Source organism: Anolis sagrei, chromosome 1 (assembly GCF_037176765.1).
Source record: "Anolis sagrei isolate rAnoSag1 chromosome 1, rAnoSag1.mat, whole genome shotgun sequence".
Taxonomy (NCBI): domain Eukaryota; kingdom Metazoa; phylum Chordata; class Lepidosauria; order Squamata; family Dactyloidae; genus Anolis; species Anolis sagrei.
Window position 1 is genome coordinate 12,878,880 of NC_090021.1, and position 16,769 is coordinate 12,895,648.

At 41.9% G+C, this 16,769-nt stretch overlaps 1 protein-coding gene across 3 annotated transcripts in view; it reads left to right on the plus strand.

The window, feature by feature from the left end:
• The window catches only part of BCL11A (BCL11 transcription factor A), a 253,755-nt gene that overhangs the window by 7,875 nt on the left and 229,111 nt on the right, over positions 1–16,769 (plus strand). For all 3 annotated transcript variants that reach the window (XR_010908978.1, XM_060754617.2, XM_060754618.2), the window contains exon 2: positions 3,864–4,193. Coding sequence is in view for 2 of the 3 variants with exons in the window: in XM_060754617.2 (XP_060610600.1) it covers positions 3,864–4,193 (330 nt within the window). In the remaining variant the exon portion in view is untranslated. The remainder of the gene's footprint in view (positions 1–3,863; positions 4,194–16,769) is intronic.

Genomic DNA, 16,769 nt, shown 5'->3' on the forward strand with positions numbered 1-16,769 from the left:
TCTTAAGAAGTGGATTGATTTGTGCAGAAGGGTCAAAGTAACAATATATACCTATTAGAAACAAAACATTCAACTGTGTTTATGTAGACAAGGAGCAGCAGCAGCAATAATAATAATAATAATAAAGTATTGTATTGTGTAGTTAGGGAGCAGCAGCAACAATAATACTAAATATTGTATTGCGTACATAGGCAAAAACAACAACAACAACAATAATATAATAATAATAATAATAATAATAAAGTATTGTATTGTGTACTTAGACAACAACAACAATAATATAATATAATAATAAAGCATTGTATTGTATCCTTAGGCAACAGCAATAATATAATAATAAAGTATTGTATTGTGTACTTATGCAATAATAATAATAATAATGTATTGTATTGTGTACTTAGGCAACAGCAGCAATAATAACATAATAATAATAATAATGCATTGTATTGTGTACTTAGGCAACAGCAATAATATAATAATAAAGTATTGTATTGTGTACTTAGGCAACAACAGCAATAATAACATAAAGTATTGTATACTTAGGCAACAACAACAACAATAAAGTATTGTATCATGTACTTAGGCAACAACAACAATATAATAAACTATTGTATTGTATACTTAGGTTTAAGTAATAGCGAGAGTATTTTGCTCATGCTACCTCTACCTTAAGAAACCAAATGGTTTGTAAACGAGTTCGTAGGTCGGCATGCCAGTCCTCTTTCATAGACTGCCTTTTTGTTCTTCTTAATTAGCAATTATTTATGTTAAGAGCACTGAAAAAATGTGTAGGGTATGCTTTTAAAAAATATCTGTACATTTGAATACCTTGTTATATTTACGAACGTTGCCTCATATGAAATTAATTGGTGGAAATGTGGAGGTATAATCGACACAACAGTGCTTTGGAGTTGCCACTTGATTTGCTAGTTTTGGATAAGAATCCAATCCAGTTGCACAGGACTTCACAAAATCTCTCTTTCTCTCACTCACTCATTCACTCTCTCTGTGTTGTGCTGACCATTGTTTAACGTGACTTTTAACGGCATGGGAAAATGTTCTGTCTTGCTTTGCTATTACCATATTACTGATTTCACAAATATATCAGGCCTATTTCAATTTGCCTAATTCCAAGGTAGGAGAAAGCTAATTGTTTTGATATTTTGCTCCCAAGTTTGCATGCAAGTGTTTGTGTTTTTTTGAAGGAAGTTTAAAAATATTTTTTGGGGACGAACCTGCCTGGCACAAGCGAGAGTCTTTGCCCCTTGTTTCAAAGTATGTTGTGACAGTCGTTCCCCCATAAAAGGAGCAAAATGTCAATGTTATAGCTACATGCTTAATCTTTCCTCTTTCGAATTATTCACCACTAATATACATGTTAGTGTCAGTGCAATATCGTTGGTTAAGAGATCTTAAAGAATCCCTTCCTGCAGAAAATAACCTTCCTATTTCAGTAACATACCTTACCTTAAATTAGGAGTAATCATGGATGCAAGAAATTAGAGAATAACATAGAATTATTATAATATGGTTCTGTTTAGCATCAGGCTACTGGTCTCTTATTATTATTATTCTGTCCATTTGGGAATTGCTCCAATCCCTCACCCTTTAAATAATATGCCTAGGTTGGACCCAAATAACGTTAACGTTATATGTCGATATATATATATATATATATATATATATATATATATTCATTCAAAATGTGTTCCAATATGGCACAGACAAATTAAAATCTATTTTTGTGATTCTCAGTGGCTTTAAGTTCATTAAATGTGAAATTGGTCACATGCTAAAGAAGGTCACGCTGATTAACTGTTGGGGTGTTTCGCCCTGCTATACATTTCCGAAGGAGCTGCTCTGGATATTTTGCAAAGATGCTATTTTCGTGTTCGTGTGCAATATAAGTGGTAGCTATTAGGGAAATTTGCACCTGAAGATGATGCTTTTCCCCTTCTTCTTTCCTTCTGTCTCTGGAAAGGTGGCTCTTTTTTCCAAGGTAATTCGACAGAAACATATCTCAGTCCCCCACCTGAAAAAAACAAAAACAAAACCCTTTTCAAATCCTTACTAATATGACTGTGCCTTGTTAAACTATCCACTGGCAACAGTATGTGCAGAAACAGGCTCTTAATGGAGTTTTCTGGACCTCATACAGGAAATTAATCATCTCTGACAACATTAGGAAAGGTACTTGAAATTTAAAGAAAGGGCTTATGAAAGGTAGAAGGTAGTTGTCTTTATATTGGCTTTTACCTTAGGAAGGCCACCAATCATATATTCTGAATGAATCGAGGATTCGTTTCATAAGGAAGCGGAGAGGAAAAAAGCGACACACCTAAGGCTAATTGGCACATTTCCTAAGAGCTTTGCAACCTTTTTTTAATTTTCTCAAAAATGGTAACCAGGGGTTGGCATCAAATGGGAGATCTATCTATCTATCTATCTATCTATCTATCTATCTATCTATCTATCTATATCTATATTTTCTGGGAGAGTTTGCTGAAAAAAGATCTGTTTTTTTCCCTTTGGTGTGAAAACAAATAGCACATTTTTTGTCTGTTTTGGAGAACTGTTGTGGGAAATTCTTGTGCATGCCAGGATGTGTATGGCACGGAAACAGACCTGATTTTTTGGAAAATTAAAGGGCACTTTAGGTGCTGTGTGTACTAGTTGTCAGAAGAAGCCCTTTTCCTAATCTTGTGATATTACTACTTATGTTTTTGTATGCATGCACACGCTTCGCTTATGCGTTACCTGCACACGAAAGCAGCGCATCCATTCCAAATATGTGATACTTGCTTACAAGGATAAAATAAACATGCCCGCAGATCTGGCAAAAGGGCTGTGTGTGTAGTGACAAAACCAAGGCACAGCTTTTCCAGCTTCGCTTTCTGACAGCATTAAAAACAATATAATCCCCTCTGTGTGTTTTTTATTTCATTCACTTTTTTATAAAAGCAGATTAGCTTAGGCCCTCCAAAGAAACAGAGTGAGAGAGAGAGGAGAGTGTGAGGTTCACATCTTCTGAGTTATTCACATTATAGCTGGATAGGAAGCAATGCACGCTGTGGCTGATAAGTTCGTTTTCCTGTTGAAATGACAACACGCTACAAAAAAGGGGAAGCTCTCTTACTGTCTTGCATTGGCTTCATCTTGCTTGCCTTTAAAATAATACTGATATTTTGAAAAAAAGAGAGTATATTGCACTTTTTGAACAAAGTGCAATATAAACTGACATGATGCCACAAGAATGTGAATGTATATTATTGTTATTTTATTTTACAATGTTTTATACTCACCATGGATGTATTTGAATTGTTGTTTACATGGTTGTATTCGGATTATTGTTTACGTGATTGCAATGTGTTCTAAGCTGCTTTGGGTCCCGTGAGGGAGAAAAGCGGGATATAAATAAAGATTTATTATTATTATTATTATTATTATTATTAGTGTTATAATAAAGGAAGAGAAATTTAAAATAGGTTTCATGGCTTCCATTGTACGGGAAGGATCTGACCTCACAACCCTTGATGCAGGCGAAATGTCAGGAGAGAATGCTTCTGGAGCATGACTATACAGCCCAGAAACCTCACAACAACCCAGATCTGAATGGTATTAAGGGCTCTTTTGTCCTTTAAAAATCCACTAGAATCTATTATTTTAAAGATTTTCTTTAGACCTAGAGGTGATGCCCTCATAATTTGCCAACAGCCTTAATTTTTGGAAGGGTTTGTCGTCATCCCCCGCCACGTAAGAATTAGGACATATCGTTCTGGTACCCCCTTTCTGCGGTTATTGTGTCCTGTGTTGTCTAAGATTTCTGACTGTTGTCTTCTTCATTCTCCTTCCCCCCGTTGCAGCCGAACCTATCGAAGCCATTCTTACGGATGAGGAACCAGACCACGGTACATTGGGAGCTCCAGAAGGGGACCATGACCTCCTCACCTGTGGCCAGTGTCAGATGAACTTCCCGTTGGGGGACATCCTTATTTTTATTGAGCACAAACGGAAGCAATGCAATGGCATTCTTTGCCTAGAGAAGGTTGTGGATAAGCCCCCATCACCCTCGCCGAGCGAGCTGCGGAAACCATCCAATCCTGTGGAGGTTGGCATCCAGGTCACGCCTGAAGATGACGATTGTTTGTCAACGTCATCGAGAGGAATTTGCCCTAAACAGGAACATATAGCAGGTAAATCAAAGTGCGGAGGGGGGGGGGCAGTTTTGGGTGGACATGCAATGAGTAGGGACTGCCCAATGGAAAGTTTGTGTTTCCGATAGAAGGCCCGTTTTCCCGAAATTTCGTTCTGCCAGGTTGAGTTTGAAGTGTTTTCTGCACACAAATGCAATCATATATACAATTTTGTCTTGATGATTATCAGTGGAATCACAAGACTTATGGACTTGTGTCATACCCCGAGTAAGAGCCTCTTCTCTTTTCATGCCTGCCACATTCCATGCATTTCCTTTTGATTTTTCCCTGGCCTAGGGGCAGTCAGCTGAAGCAGGAAGCTTGTAGAGGAGGACTAGGCTTCTCTCCCTGCCGCCAGTTCCCTCTCTTTTGTAAAGATGTTCATATGTGTTTCTTTCCTATTTACAAGTGGGTAAAAATAGCAAAGCATCTGTTTTTTCGTGTTTTCATGTGGCCATGCTGGTGTTACACTAGAGTTTTCCTGCAAGATAGTGTTATCAGATGCATAACCCTATATATTCAAGAAACGTGCTGGAGTGCAGTTGATTGGCATGTGTTTAGGCAGATCTGTGGATCTTGTTGTGCATTATGTTTTTGTCCATGTAGACCATGTGTATGAGTCCTGTGCAATTATGAGACTTCGTCGCAAAGCTTCAAGCACACTGTGGGATCCGCTCTGCCTCTTGCTTCTGCCTGAGTTTTTCTTGTGGTCTCTCGGACACCAAAGTCCACTGTTTTCCTTGTGCCCGCTTTCTCAAGTCCAACAGACCTTTGAGAAATTTAAGCTTTTATTTTCTGGTTGGCCCCCATTCTCAAGCCTGTGCTTCATTAGTCAAAGTAGGATGGGTGGAAAACACCCTCTGAAGCCTTGCGTTTTCCTGCAAGATAGTATAATCAGATGCATAACCCTATATATTCAAGAAACGTGCTGGAGTGCAGTTGATTGGCATGTGTTCAGGCAGATCTATGGGTCTTGTTGTGCATTATATTTTTGACCATGTTTGCGAGTCCTGTGCAGACATTACTTCTTTGCAAAGCTTCAAGCAGACTGTGGGATCAGCTCTGCCTTTTGCTTCTGCCTCAGTGTTTCTTGTGGTCTCTTGGACCGTGAAGTCCACTGTTTCCTTGTGCCTGCTTTCTTGAGTCCAACGGACCTCTGAGAAATTCAAGCTCTGGTTTTCTGGTTGGCACCCATTCTCAAGCCTGTGCTTCATTAGTCAAAACAAGGATTGGGTGGAAACCACCCTCCGAAGCCTTGAGTTTTCTTGCAAGATAGTATAATCAGATGCATAACCCTATATATTCAAGAAACGTGCTGGAGTGCAGTTGATTGGCATGCGTTTAGATAGATCGGTGGGTTTTGTTGTGCATTATGTTTTTGACCATGTGGACCACGTTTGCGAGTCCTGTGCAGACACGACTTCTTTGCAAAGCTTCAAGCAGACTGTGGGATCAGCTCTGTCTCTTGTTTCTGCCTCAGTCTTTCTTGTGGTCCCTCAGACCCCAAAGTCCACGGTTCCCTTGTGCCTGCTTTCTTGAGTCCAACGGACCTCTGAGAAATTCAAGCTCTGGTTTTTTGGTTGGCACCCATTCTCAAGCCTGTGCTTCATTAGTCAAAGCAAGGATGGGTAGAAACCACCCTCCAAAACCTTGAGTTTTCCTGCAAGATAGTATAATCAGATGCATAACCCTATATATTCAAGAAATGTGCTGGAGTGCAGTTGATTGGCATGTGCTTAGGCAGATTGGTGGGTCTTGTTGTGCATTATGTTTTTAACCATGTGAACCATGTTTGCGAGTCCTGGGCAGACATTACTTCTTTGCACAGCTTCAAGCTGACTGTGGGATCAGCTCTGGCTCTTGTTTCTGCCTCAGTCTTTTTTGTGGTCTCTCAGACCCCAAAGTCCACTGTTTCCTTGTGCTCGCTTTCTCAAGTCCAACGGACCTCTGAGAAATTCAAGCTCTGGTTTTCTGGTGGCAGCCATCCTCAAGCCTGTGTTTTATCAGTCAAAGCAAGGATGGGTGGAAGCCACCTTCCGAAACCTCTGCTTGATCGCTTGGATCTATATGCACAATTCCTTGTAGGGCGCCAAAGACCCCCGAATGCAACATGCCAGATGAAGACTTTTGTGTATGCTTTGTAGAACTGATTGCATAGTCTTTGTAATTTTAATTTCTTGCAGACGCAGATTGGGGGAGGAAGAGGAGGAGGGGAAGAAAGGGTTAACAGCATCCCCCCTTCTCTTTCTGTATCTGTGTTTCTCTCCCTCTGTCTCTCTCTCTCTTCTGCCACCATCCATTTTGGTTGTCACCGTGTGGGTTGTAATTAAAGGCAGCCCCCTCAGCTAAGTGACACGGCTGACCTTGACTTTAAGATGCCATTTCGACTGCCCAGGCCAGGAGAGAGAGGGCACTATCTGAAGCACATAGGGCTGCCTGATTCGAAAAGTTTAAGGGCACCGTTGGAAATTTCAAAAGGTTGGCTTGACAGAGGAGGAGGAGGCTGCTCTCCTGCAATTCTTGCCTCCTCAGCCAAATGATAAATGTTCGCCCTGTGCTGTCTCTTGTCTCTGATGTGGTTTTGACAGATGTATCTTGATTTTCTTCTGTGGCTTTACATCCCCCACATGTCACCCATACAAATGTCCGAGGCGGACTGGCTTTTCGGGCACGGAGGCGCAGACTTCTCTCTCCCTCTCAGTAGTTAATTAAGGGAAAATGAAGTAAAAATAAAGAAATAATGGATGCTATTCCTTGTCTTTTGTTGTTGTTATTATTATTATGAGGATCATTATTATTTTAATGACCGGCAAGGCGCATCTGCGCAGAGCATTATGTGCGTGCTGCGGGTTTTTCTGTAATTTTTTTTCTCCCTTCATAATCTCAAAACACCAAATTGAAGTGAAGAGACGTTTGAAGTTAAGGCAGACGCAAAGCGGTCTGTTAATTCCGCCGGGCTAATAAGGCCTGTTATTGTCGTTACAACCCAGATGGCAAACAAGACTGCTTTCTTTTAGCTTTCAATATACTGCTTTTTTTAAAAAAATACACAGCCTGTAAAATTGACATAGATCTGATAAACGTTAGGGAAAGCCAGAAAGAGTTAGTATAAACTATCACTTGCACTATTGTTTTCGTTGCCTAAGGGATGCTGTGGTATTAGTCGTCGCTGTCTGTGTGTAAGTCACATGTATCCCTTTCCCCCTCCCAAGATACATACGTAAACGGTATAAGGCAGTAATTCATGGGCCAGTTAGATTGCAACCAGCCTATTAATGTTAGTTGGCTTGCATCAGAATAAGTGGTCTATGCCTTATTTTGCATGTTATCTGAAGATAACGATGGTACTCTCCATTCTGTCTACCTTTCCCCCCTTAAGATGCAGCCATTTGAATCTGTTTTCCATATACATACATATATATCTGTGACACATATATCTATATTTCTAGATACGACGAAGTAGCTTCAAAATGTTCTCACCTTCTTGGAATAGGTTTTGAAATTTTGTAGTTTTGGAGAGTTTGGAATTCTGGCTTTGCTTACGCAAGAGTATTTTGCAGGTTGGATGTCTGCCTTTGAGGGCATCCGTTATGTGTGTTTTTGTGTATATTGAAGTAATGCAAAAACTATAGGCAAATCCCTAAAAAGATTTGTGAGCTCAGAACTTCTGAACAGCCCAAAATGCATTTTGCAATTTATTCGGAATTTTGAATTTGGATGCTTTGTTTTGTTTTGATGTTCTATGTCTTCTGTAAGCAAACTGCTTCGTGTTGGGTCTGTCTTCGTCATACGACAGCAACATTTTCGTGGACTGTCTTATGATTTGGTGGGCCTTTCTGAACAAAGAAAGTCCCAAAACAAGCAAAGACCTTTCCTTTCCTGGGCCAAACAGATGCAGATTTTCAAGTGATGTGCTTTTTTTTCTGGAGAGGAAACATTCTCCTTTAAACATAGTGTGCATGCAAGCGATGCCTTTTTCTTTTTGGAGAGGAAACATTATTCTTTAAACATAGGTGTTCAGATTTTTTTTTTCATGTTAGGAGCAATTTGAGAAGCTCAATGTCTGGTGTGAGAGAATTGGCCTTCTGCAAGGACGTTGCCCAGGGGACGTCCGGATGTTTGATGTTTTACCATCCTTGTGGGTGGCTTTCCTATTGGCCCCGTATGGAAAGCTGAAGCTGACAGAAGGAGCTCATCCACGTTCTCCCCAGATTTGAAATGCTGACCTATCGGTCAGCAGTCCTGCTGGCACAAGGGTTTAACCCATTGCGCCACTAGGGGCTCAGATAACATATATGTATGTCTGTGTGTGCATTTATGCTTGCACAGACACGTCAATGCAATTTTAAGATAAGCATTCAAAATTTCATTTTTTAAATTACCATATATACCTGAAAAAGGAGCCTGCGTAATTTGATTACTGTATATACCTGAAAAAGGATTCTGTGTAATTTGAAGGCTCACACCCACCATTTTGAAAATTAAGTGGACTTGTGCCACTAACTCCACATGACCGCCATACTGCCAAGTTATTTGTCAATTTTAACTATTTTGAGCTAATGTATGTATCTGTGCAGCCTGTCCCCAAAAAATAAAGAGTTGGCACTCTCCACCTTTACATTTTCCTATATTTCTCTTTTTTTTAAGTATAGATATCGCTCAGTTTCCTTTAGCTGAACTTCAGCAATCTGTATCAGCATTCCGCATTCCATGTTGTATGTATTGGCAGAGTGTCCCTGGCATCACACCTTGTCGGAGTAGCTCCGCGTAAGCAGAGCTCCCATTTAGTCAAACTTCTGATTATCTTAGGCTTTGCTTTATCCTCACAGCCACTCTGATAAATAAGGGCAGTGCTTTTGTGCTTATTGAAAAAAAAAAGTCAGGCAAACAGCGCAGATTTGGCAGGCAACACGAAAGGAAAGGTGCGGATGGCGAAAGCAAGGCTGCCGCATGGTTATCTGTAGCATGTAGGTTAAGTCATTGCTTTATGATGGGTGGCATTTCCCATGAGATCCATGTTTTGAATGCGGGTGAGCAAACAAAATCACTGGAGCAAACAAAATCACTGTGCTGGTTGTTGTATTGGATCACACGTTGGACACTTCCCAAGTGTCTAGGACGATGTGATGTATCGGTGAATAATGCGTGCAGATCCCAATAGGGTGGCCTTTTGCAGTTGACAGATAGTAATTTTGTTAGTACTGTGTTTTAGTGCAGGCCAAGGTCTTTAGACACTGCATCCAGTGTGCGGATCACCACTAGGACCACCTTAACTAGCTTGTGCCAGAGTCAATAATAATAATAATAATAATAATAATAATAATAATAATAATAATAATAACGGTATTATTATTGTGGAGTCTCTGGTAGTGCAATGGGTTAAACCCTTGTGCCGACAGGACTGAAGACCAATAGGTCAGAGGTTTGAATCCGAGAAGAGCGTGGGTGAGCTCCCTCTGTCAGCTCCAGCTCCCCATGCGGGGACATGAGAAAAGCCTCCTACAAGGATGGTAAAACATCAGAACATATGAGCATCCCCAGGGCAACGTCCTTGCAGACAGCCAATTCTCTAACACCAGAAACGTCTTGCCGTTTCTCAAGTCGTTCCTGACACAAAAGTAAATAATTATTATTTATTACTAGCTGTTCCCGCCACCCGTTTCTGTGGCCAACCTCACCTCCCTCTTTCTTTCCTTCCTTCCCCTTTTTTTCATTCTAGTTATACCCGCCATGTGTTGCTGTGGCCAACCTTTCCTCCCTCTTTCTCTCCTTCTTTCCTTCCTTCCTTCCTTCCCTTTTTTTCTTTCCTTCCTTTCTTCCTTCCTTCCTCCCTCCCTCCCTCCCTTCCCTCCTTCCTTCCTTCTTTCCTTCCTTCCTTCTATACCTCTTTCCTTCCTCCCCCCCTTTTTTCTTTCTCTCCTTTCATCCTTCTCTACCTATTATTGGACTGCAACTCGCAGCAGTCCTCCTGATTTATCTGTCTATCTACTATCTTTCTCTATCTAATCTATATATCTTATCTATCTGGAGGATTGTTGGGAGTTGCAGTCCAGGAGTAGGAAATATGTACAGATTGGGATGCTCTCAAAGAGATCCAAGGAGAAGCAAGCTTGCAGCTTGGAAGCAGTGCATTTGGAGCATTCTCCTCCCCCCCTAAAGGGCCTGGTCTAGGGAATGCTGGGAACTGTCATTTTCGAATATGTGCTGTATTGTAATTTAGCTTTTTTGGATTTTTAAGTCCTTTCTGCTGTTTTTTTGGAAGGGTTTATGAGTGATGGTCACTCGTTGGTCTGTGAGAGGTGTAGTGTCTAAATTTCATGCCAATTCGTCCAGTGGTTTTTGAGTTATGTTAATCCCACAAACAAACATTGCCTCTCTATTTATATAGATTTACTGTACTTACACGCTGCCCTTCCCACCCCCGGAGAGGGACTCTAGACAATAACATACAATAACATAACAGTAAAAAACAATATTATACAATTTAAAAAAGATATATATCAATTAAAATAGTCTTTCGAATGATCAAAACATATCAAAAGTATTGTTGCTGGTTTTCCTGAAGGGTTTTCCAATCTTTGGTTTAGTGCAGCCTTCTTTACTCACCAAACATGGAGCTGCCCTTCTGTGATGTAAAGCGTTATTTACATATCGGACGTCTCTGTTCGAAAGACACAATGCAGCGACTGTGTCATGCAAGAATGAAGAAGCGCGTGAGTGGAGGGGAGTGTGACATCCAAGGAAAGTCCTGCTTCTCTGGTTGGAGGGATTACTATAGTTCATCAATTCTAAGACACCATCGATGGTGAGGTGCACTCTCATTTCAGCACCATTTCTCGCCTTCGCCAAAAGCTTCAATTCTTTAAAAAAGCCAGCTCACAGCTCTATTACCATGTTCTTTTTCATACACAATCACTTTTCGTTTCAGTGCGGCTTCGTCATGCAATCTTTTTTTTGTGTGTCAGGAGCGACTTGAGAAATAGAGAGAATTGGTCGTCTACAAGGACGTTGTCCAGGGGATGCCCAGATGTGTTACCATCCTGTAGGAGGTTTCTCTCATGTTCCCGCATGAGAAGCTGGAGCTGACAGATGGGAGCTCACCCCGCTCTCCAGATTCGAACCGCTGACCACTGGGGGCTCCTTGATGTGCAATAAGGGATCAGAATGGACAAAATACAGTAACCGAACTTTTTATGTAGATGGTTTCAAAGATCCAACGAAAAATTCAGAATAACAGATTCTAAAATGCACCTGCAATTCTGCTACTTATCAAATTTTTAGAGCTGTTTATATGGGTGCATCTTAGAATCGAATCAATACAGAAGATAAGTTTATCAGGTCCAAGCTCTTACTATAAGACGGTAGGGAGAGGTATGGCTTTTGTGCAGTGTATTGCTACTCTCTGGACCAACGCTGCCCAAGGTCTGGTGGGCTGTATCTTGTGGTGTCACTAAATTTCAATGGCGAGTCGACTGAAAAAAGCAAAGCAGTGTTAATGGTACTGTAAAGGACAAATGGGAAGAAATGGAATCACACATGCTTTGGCTTCCCTTTGGATAAAGACTTGGACGAAAATTTCAGGATCCTAATTTTTGCTAGCAAACTCTTTATTGTAGACTAGCTGTACCCACCACGCATCGCTGTGGCCAAGTCCCTCTTTCTCTTCTTTCTTTTTGTCCTTCCTTCCTTCCTTCCTTCCTTCCTTCCTTCCTTCCTTCCTTCCTTCCTTCCTTCCCTCCCTCCCTCCCTCCCTCCCTCCCTCCCTCCCTCCCCTCTTTCTTTCTTTCTTTCTTTCTTTCTTTCTTTCTCTCCTTTCTACCTTCCTTCCTTCTCTTCTTCTTCCCTTCCTTCCCCCCCCCCCTTTTTGCCTCTCTACATATTATTGGACTGCAACCCCCAGCAGTCCTCCTGATCGATCAGTCGGTCGATCGATTGACCTACCTACCTACCTACCTACCTATCCATCTATCCATCTATCTATCTCTAGCTAATCTATCTGTTTGGAGGATTGCTAGGAGTTGCAGTCCAGGAATAGGAAATTGGAAATATGCAGGGATTGGGAAGCTCTCAAACAAATCCAAGGAGAAGAAAGCTTTCATCTTGGAAGCAGTGAATTAGGATCATCCTCCTCTCCTAAAGGGCCTGGTCTAGGGGATGCTGGGAGCTGTAGTTCAGAAGAGAGTGTGGGTATGCTATTGTGTGTTTTTTGTTTGCCAGGGGAGACGTTTTTGCGCATGTGCTGTAGCATCTATTTGCCTTATTTGCTTTTTAAGTCCCTTCCACTGTGTTTCTCAGTGTTTTTATGAGTGATGGTCACTCATTGGCCTGATAGGTGTCTTGTGTCCAAATCTGGTGTCAATTCACCCAGTGGTTTTTGAGTTATGTTAATCCCACAAATGAACATTACATTTTTATTTATATAGTCTGAGTGAGCTGCTTATTTCTTACCTCGCACATTGTACGAAAGTAAGCTGTGTGAAATCCATTGGTAATAGTGGTAGGAAGAAGGAAATCGGTGGAAGGAAATCCATTCCATTGGATTAGAAGGAAAGGGAATCCACTGGGAAGAGAATCCGTTGCACATATGGATCCACTATAATTAGACAGTGCTGTTTAGCACCTTATATGAGCCGCCTCGAGTCCCTCTGGGATATGGTGGTAGGATATAAATAAAAGATTATTATTATTGTTGTTATTATTTTGCTTTAATCTGAACTTTTAGAAAGCCATCCAGGGTGCTTAACATTGTCTTGTGTTTGATAGCCTCTTTAAAGTTCTGACTAAAACATGGAGTGGCTTCACCTTCACATCGATATAGGATCCTCTGAAAAGTGCATCCACCATCTTTCTCTCAAGCAGTCCCCCCAAGGTCTTCAGATGTGGGGGCACACAGGATTACAGTGGACCAGGGAACATGAGGAGTTCTATTTTGTGTGGGGAGGTCGATTTTGCCCTCTATTATCTTATTTGGGTGATGCTTATTTTGGAGATGGAAGACCGAGACAACATCTTGGGGCCATGGTGGCACAGCAGGTTACCCCGTTGAGCTGCTGAACTTGCTGACCTGAAGGTGGGCAGTTCTGGGGTGAGCTAAGATAAGGGTGCTCCATGCAGTCATGCCGACCACATGGCATCTATGGCCAACGCTGGCTCTTCGGCTTAGAAATGGAAATGAGTAGTACTAGTGAAAGTTGGACATGACTAGATTTGTCATGCCAGCCACACGACATAAGAGGTGTCTACGAACAACACAGGCTCCCCGGCTTGGAAATGGAGATGGGCTTCTCCCCCAGAGCCGGAGATGAGCACCGCCTCCAGAGCCGGAGATGAAGGAGAAGGAGAAGCCTTTGCCCTTCTCTATGTATTTCTGTGTCATTGTTTCAAGACACTGAATGTTTTCCTGTGCCTGCACATATGCTGGAATCTGTCCTGAGTCTTCTCGAGGAGATAGGGTGGAATATCCAGGCTAAAAACAAGGATTTTTAAGTAGGCTTTTGGCCTCGTGTAGGCTGAAATGGACCCATATGGGGTTGATACTTTGGTGCTTTAGTTGTGAGTCGAAGGCAGCTAATTTTAACTACAGATGGTCTACGTTTTAAACTATGTTTTTATTTTTATGTGTTGATAGCGGTTGTTTTTATAACTTTTATGTGATATTGGTTTTACTCACATGTACCATTTATGTACCATTTACTTGCAGTGCCTTATAAGCTGCCCCGAGTCCCTTTTGGGAGTTGATGGCGAGATATTAATAATAATAATAATAATAATAATAATAATTAGTAGTAGTAGTAGTATTGAGCCCCTGGTGGCGCAATGGGTCAAACTCTTGTGCTGTCAGGACTGAGGACCGACGGTTTGGAGGTTCGAATCTGGAGAGAGCTCCCTCTGTCAGCTCTAGCTCCCTGAGCGGGGATATGACAGACGCTTCTCACAAGGATGGTAAAACATCAAACATCTGGGCATCCGCTGGGCATTGTCCTTGCAGACGGCCAATTCTCTCACACTAGAAGCAACTTGCAGTTTCTCAAGTCGCTCCTGACACGAAAAATTATTATTATTATTATTATTATTATTATTATTATTATTATATCTTACCCAAGGCTTCTGGTTGAGTCTTTGCTCTAGTAGGATTGGAACACAAGTCTCTTAAGCCTGCTGGAATTCTATTGTGTGCTTTTGTGGTTTGGTTGATAAGCCTTTGCCCTGATGGGGTGTGCTGAGCTGCGATGCCAGAGAGCAGTCCGTCCCCCCATTTGCAGTTCCTTCGCTATTAGTTTCCCTAATAAACAAAGTTGATCTCGGTGTTAATTTCTGTACACATTGGCATCTGCACTCTTCCTTTTCTTTGAAATGAACAGAACAACTTGCATTTTAGTTGAGGAAAAAAGCCCACAACAGAGATGGTTACAGCGGAAGGTCTTGGTGGAGGCTTATATGATTGCACACAGTGTGAAAAAGTACGGTCCGAGGAGCCTCAATTATGCATTGGGGCTGATAGTCTGTAGATTGAAAACAGTCAAAAGAAAGTGTGTTACAAAATGTGGTGGTCTCAATGGCTTTCATTAGAGAACAGACAGATTGGCAGAAGAGAAGTTTTCCAAAGGCCAGGAATTGAGAATTTTTTCTTATCTGTGTCAGGAGCGACTTGAGAAACTGCAAGTTGCCTCTGGTGTAAAAGAATTGGCCGTATGCAAGGACATTGCTCAGGGTACACCCAGATGTTTTGATGTTTTACCATCCTTGTGGAAGACTTTTCTTATGTCGCCGCATGGGGAGCTGGAGCTGACAGAGGGAGCTCATCTGCACTCTCTCCAGATTTGAACCTCTGATCTATCGGTCTTCAGGGTTTTAACCCATTGCATCACCAGGGGCTCCTAGGAATCGTGATGGCTGTATGCAACTGCATGCAACTGAACATCACTCATTGGACCACATTGACAGGCGGGATTGGTTGCTTTCATGTCGGTGGCTCTTTAATACTACACAATTGTTGCATTGTGATTCCACTTTAACGGCCATGGTTATGTCCCATGGACTCCGGGTTTCTATATTGGTGACAACTGAGAGATCTTTGGCTGAGAATGCTAAATGTCCTCTCTAAAATGTAAGTTCTTGGATTCCATAGGATGTAGAATCCGAGATAGTAAAATAGAATCATAGCACTGATTATGCAGTGTGAAAAGCCCCCCAACACCCCCCCCCCAAATTTGGGAGTTGTCTGTATTTTTACCATTCACAAAATTTCTGGGAGTGGTGCTCATCTCCATTTCTAAGCCGAAGAGCCGGCGTTGTCCATAGACACCTCCAAGGTCATGTGACCAGCATGACTGCATGGAGTGCCGTTACCTTCCCGCCGAAAAAGTACCTATTGATCTACTCACATTTTCATGTTTTCGAACTGCTAGGTTGGCAGAAGCTGGGGCTAACAGTGGGAGCTCACCCTGGTCCCCAGATTCAAACTGCTGACCTGTTGGTCGGAAAGTTCAGCAGCTCAGCGGTTTAACCAGGGCGGCCTTGAAATACATGTGTATAATATTCTGGGTTGACTTTGAAGGAGCTGGGGTTGGCAGCCACCGACAGAGAGCTCTGACATGGGCTGGTCCGTGAGGTCACGACGAGTCGGGAAGCCACCGAACAAATACACAACAAAAAATATTCTGTGGTTCCCATGATACAATCTCAAGTTTTCAGCATAAGGGTGGTGGTGTTTTCATAGTTACCTTGTGTTTAGTTCTTCTTTCTTCCTTACCTTTGAAATTTCACATGCAACCAAGACAAATTGTTGACACACCGCTGGAATAACTGGAGTGGCAATCGTGGATCGCTCATTGTTTTTGCTTTTGGAAATGCGAGAGAAATTAGCATTCTGTCTCACAGCCTAACAAAGAGTTGTGGCAACCGGGGGACCCGGGGGTGCCTGGGTTATTTGAGTAAAGCATTGTTTGTTTGTGCTGCAAGTGTCGTCTAGATCCAATGTTGGCTGGGTTCAGTGGGTGTGGGTGAACTACAACTCCCATATGCAAGTCCCATTGTGCATGAGCCATCCTCCTCCAAACTACACCAGGATGTAGAGTGGGTCTTGATCAGTCATTGGTATGTGTCGCAGTTGTCTCTGAAAGTGAATGAAGGTAATGCAAGTCCCATTGTCCATGGTCTGTCATCCCACAAACTGCACCAGGACATACAGTTGGTCATGGGGGCTCTGTGTGCCAAGTTTGATCTTGATCAGTCATCAGTGTGAGTCACAGTGGTCTCAAGAATTGAGTGAAGATACTCCAAGTCCCATCATCCATAGTCCATACTCTTCTAAACTGCACCAGAATGTAGAGTGGAACATTGGGGCTCTTTGAATCAAGTTTGGGCCTGATCCATCATTGGTGTGTGTCACAGTGGTCTCAAGAAGTGAGTGAAGATACTGCAAGTCCCATCATCCATAGTCCATTTTACTCCAAACTGCACTGGAATGTAGAGTGGAACATTGGGGCTCAGTTTATCAAGTTTGGGCCTGAACCATCATTGGTGTGGGTTGCAGTGGTCTCAGAAAGTAAGTGAAGGTACTGCAAGTCCCATCGT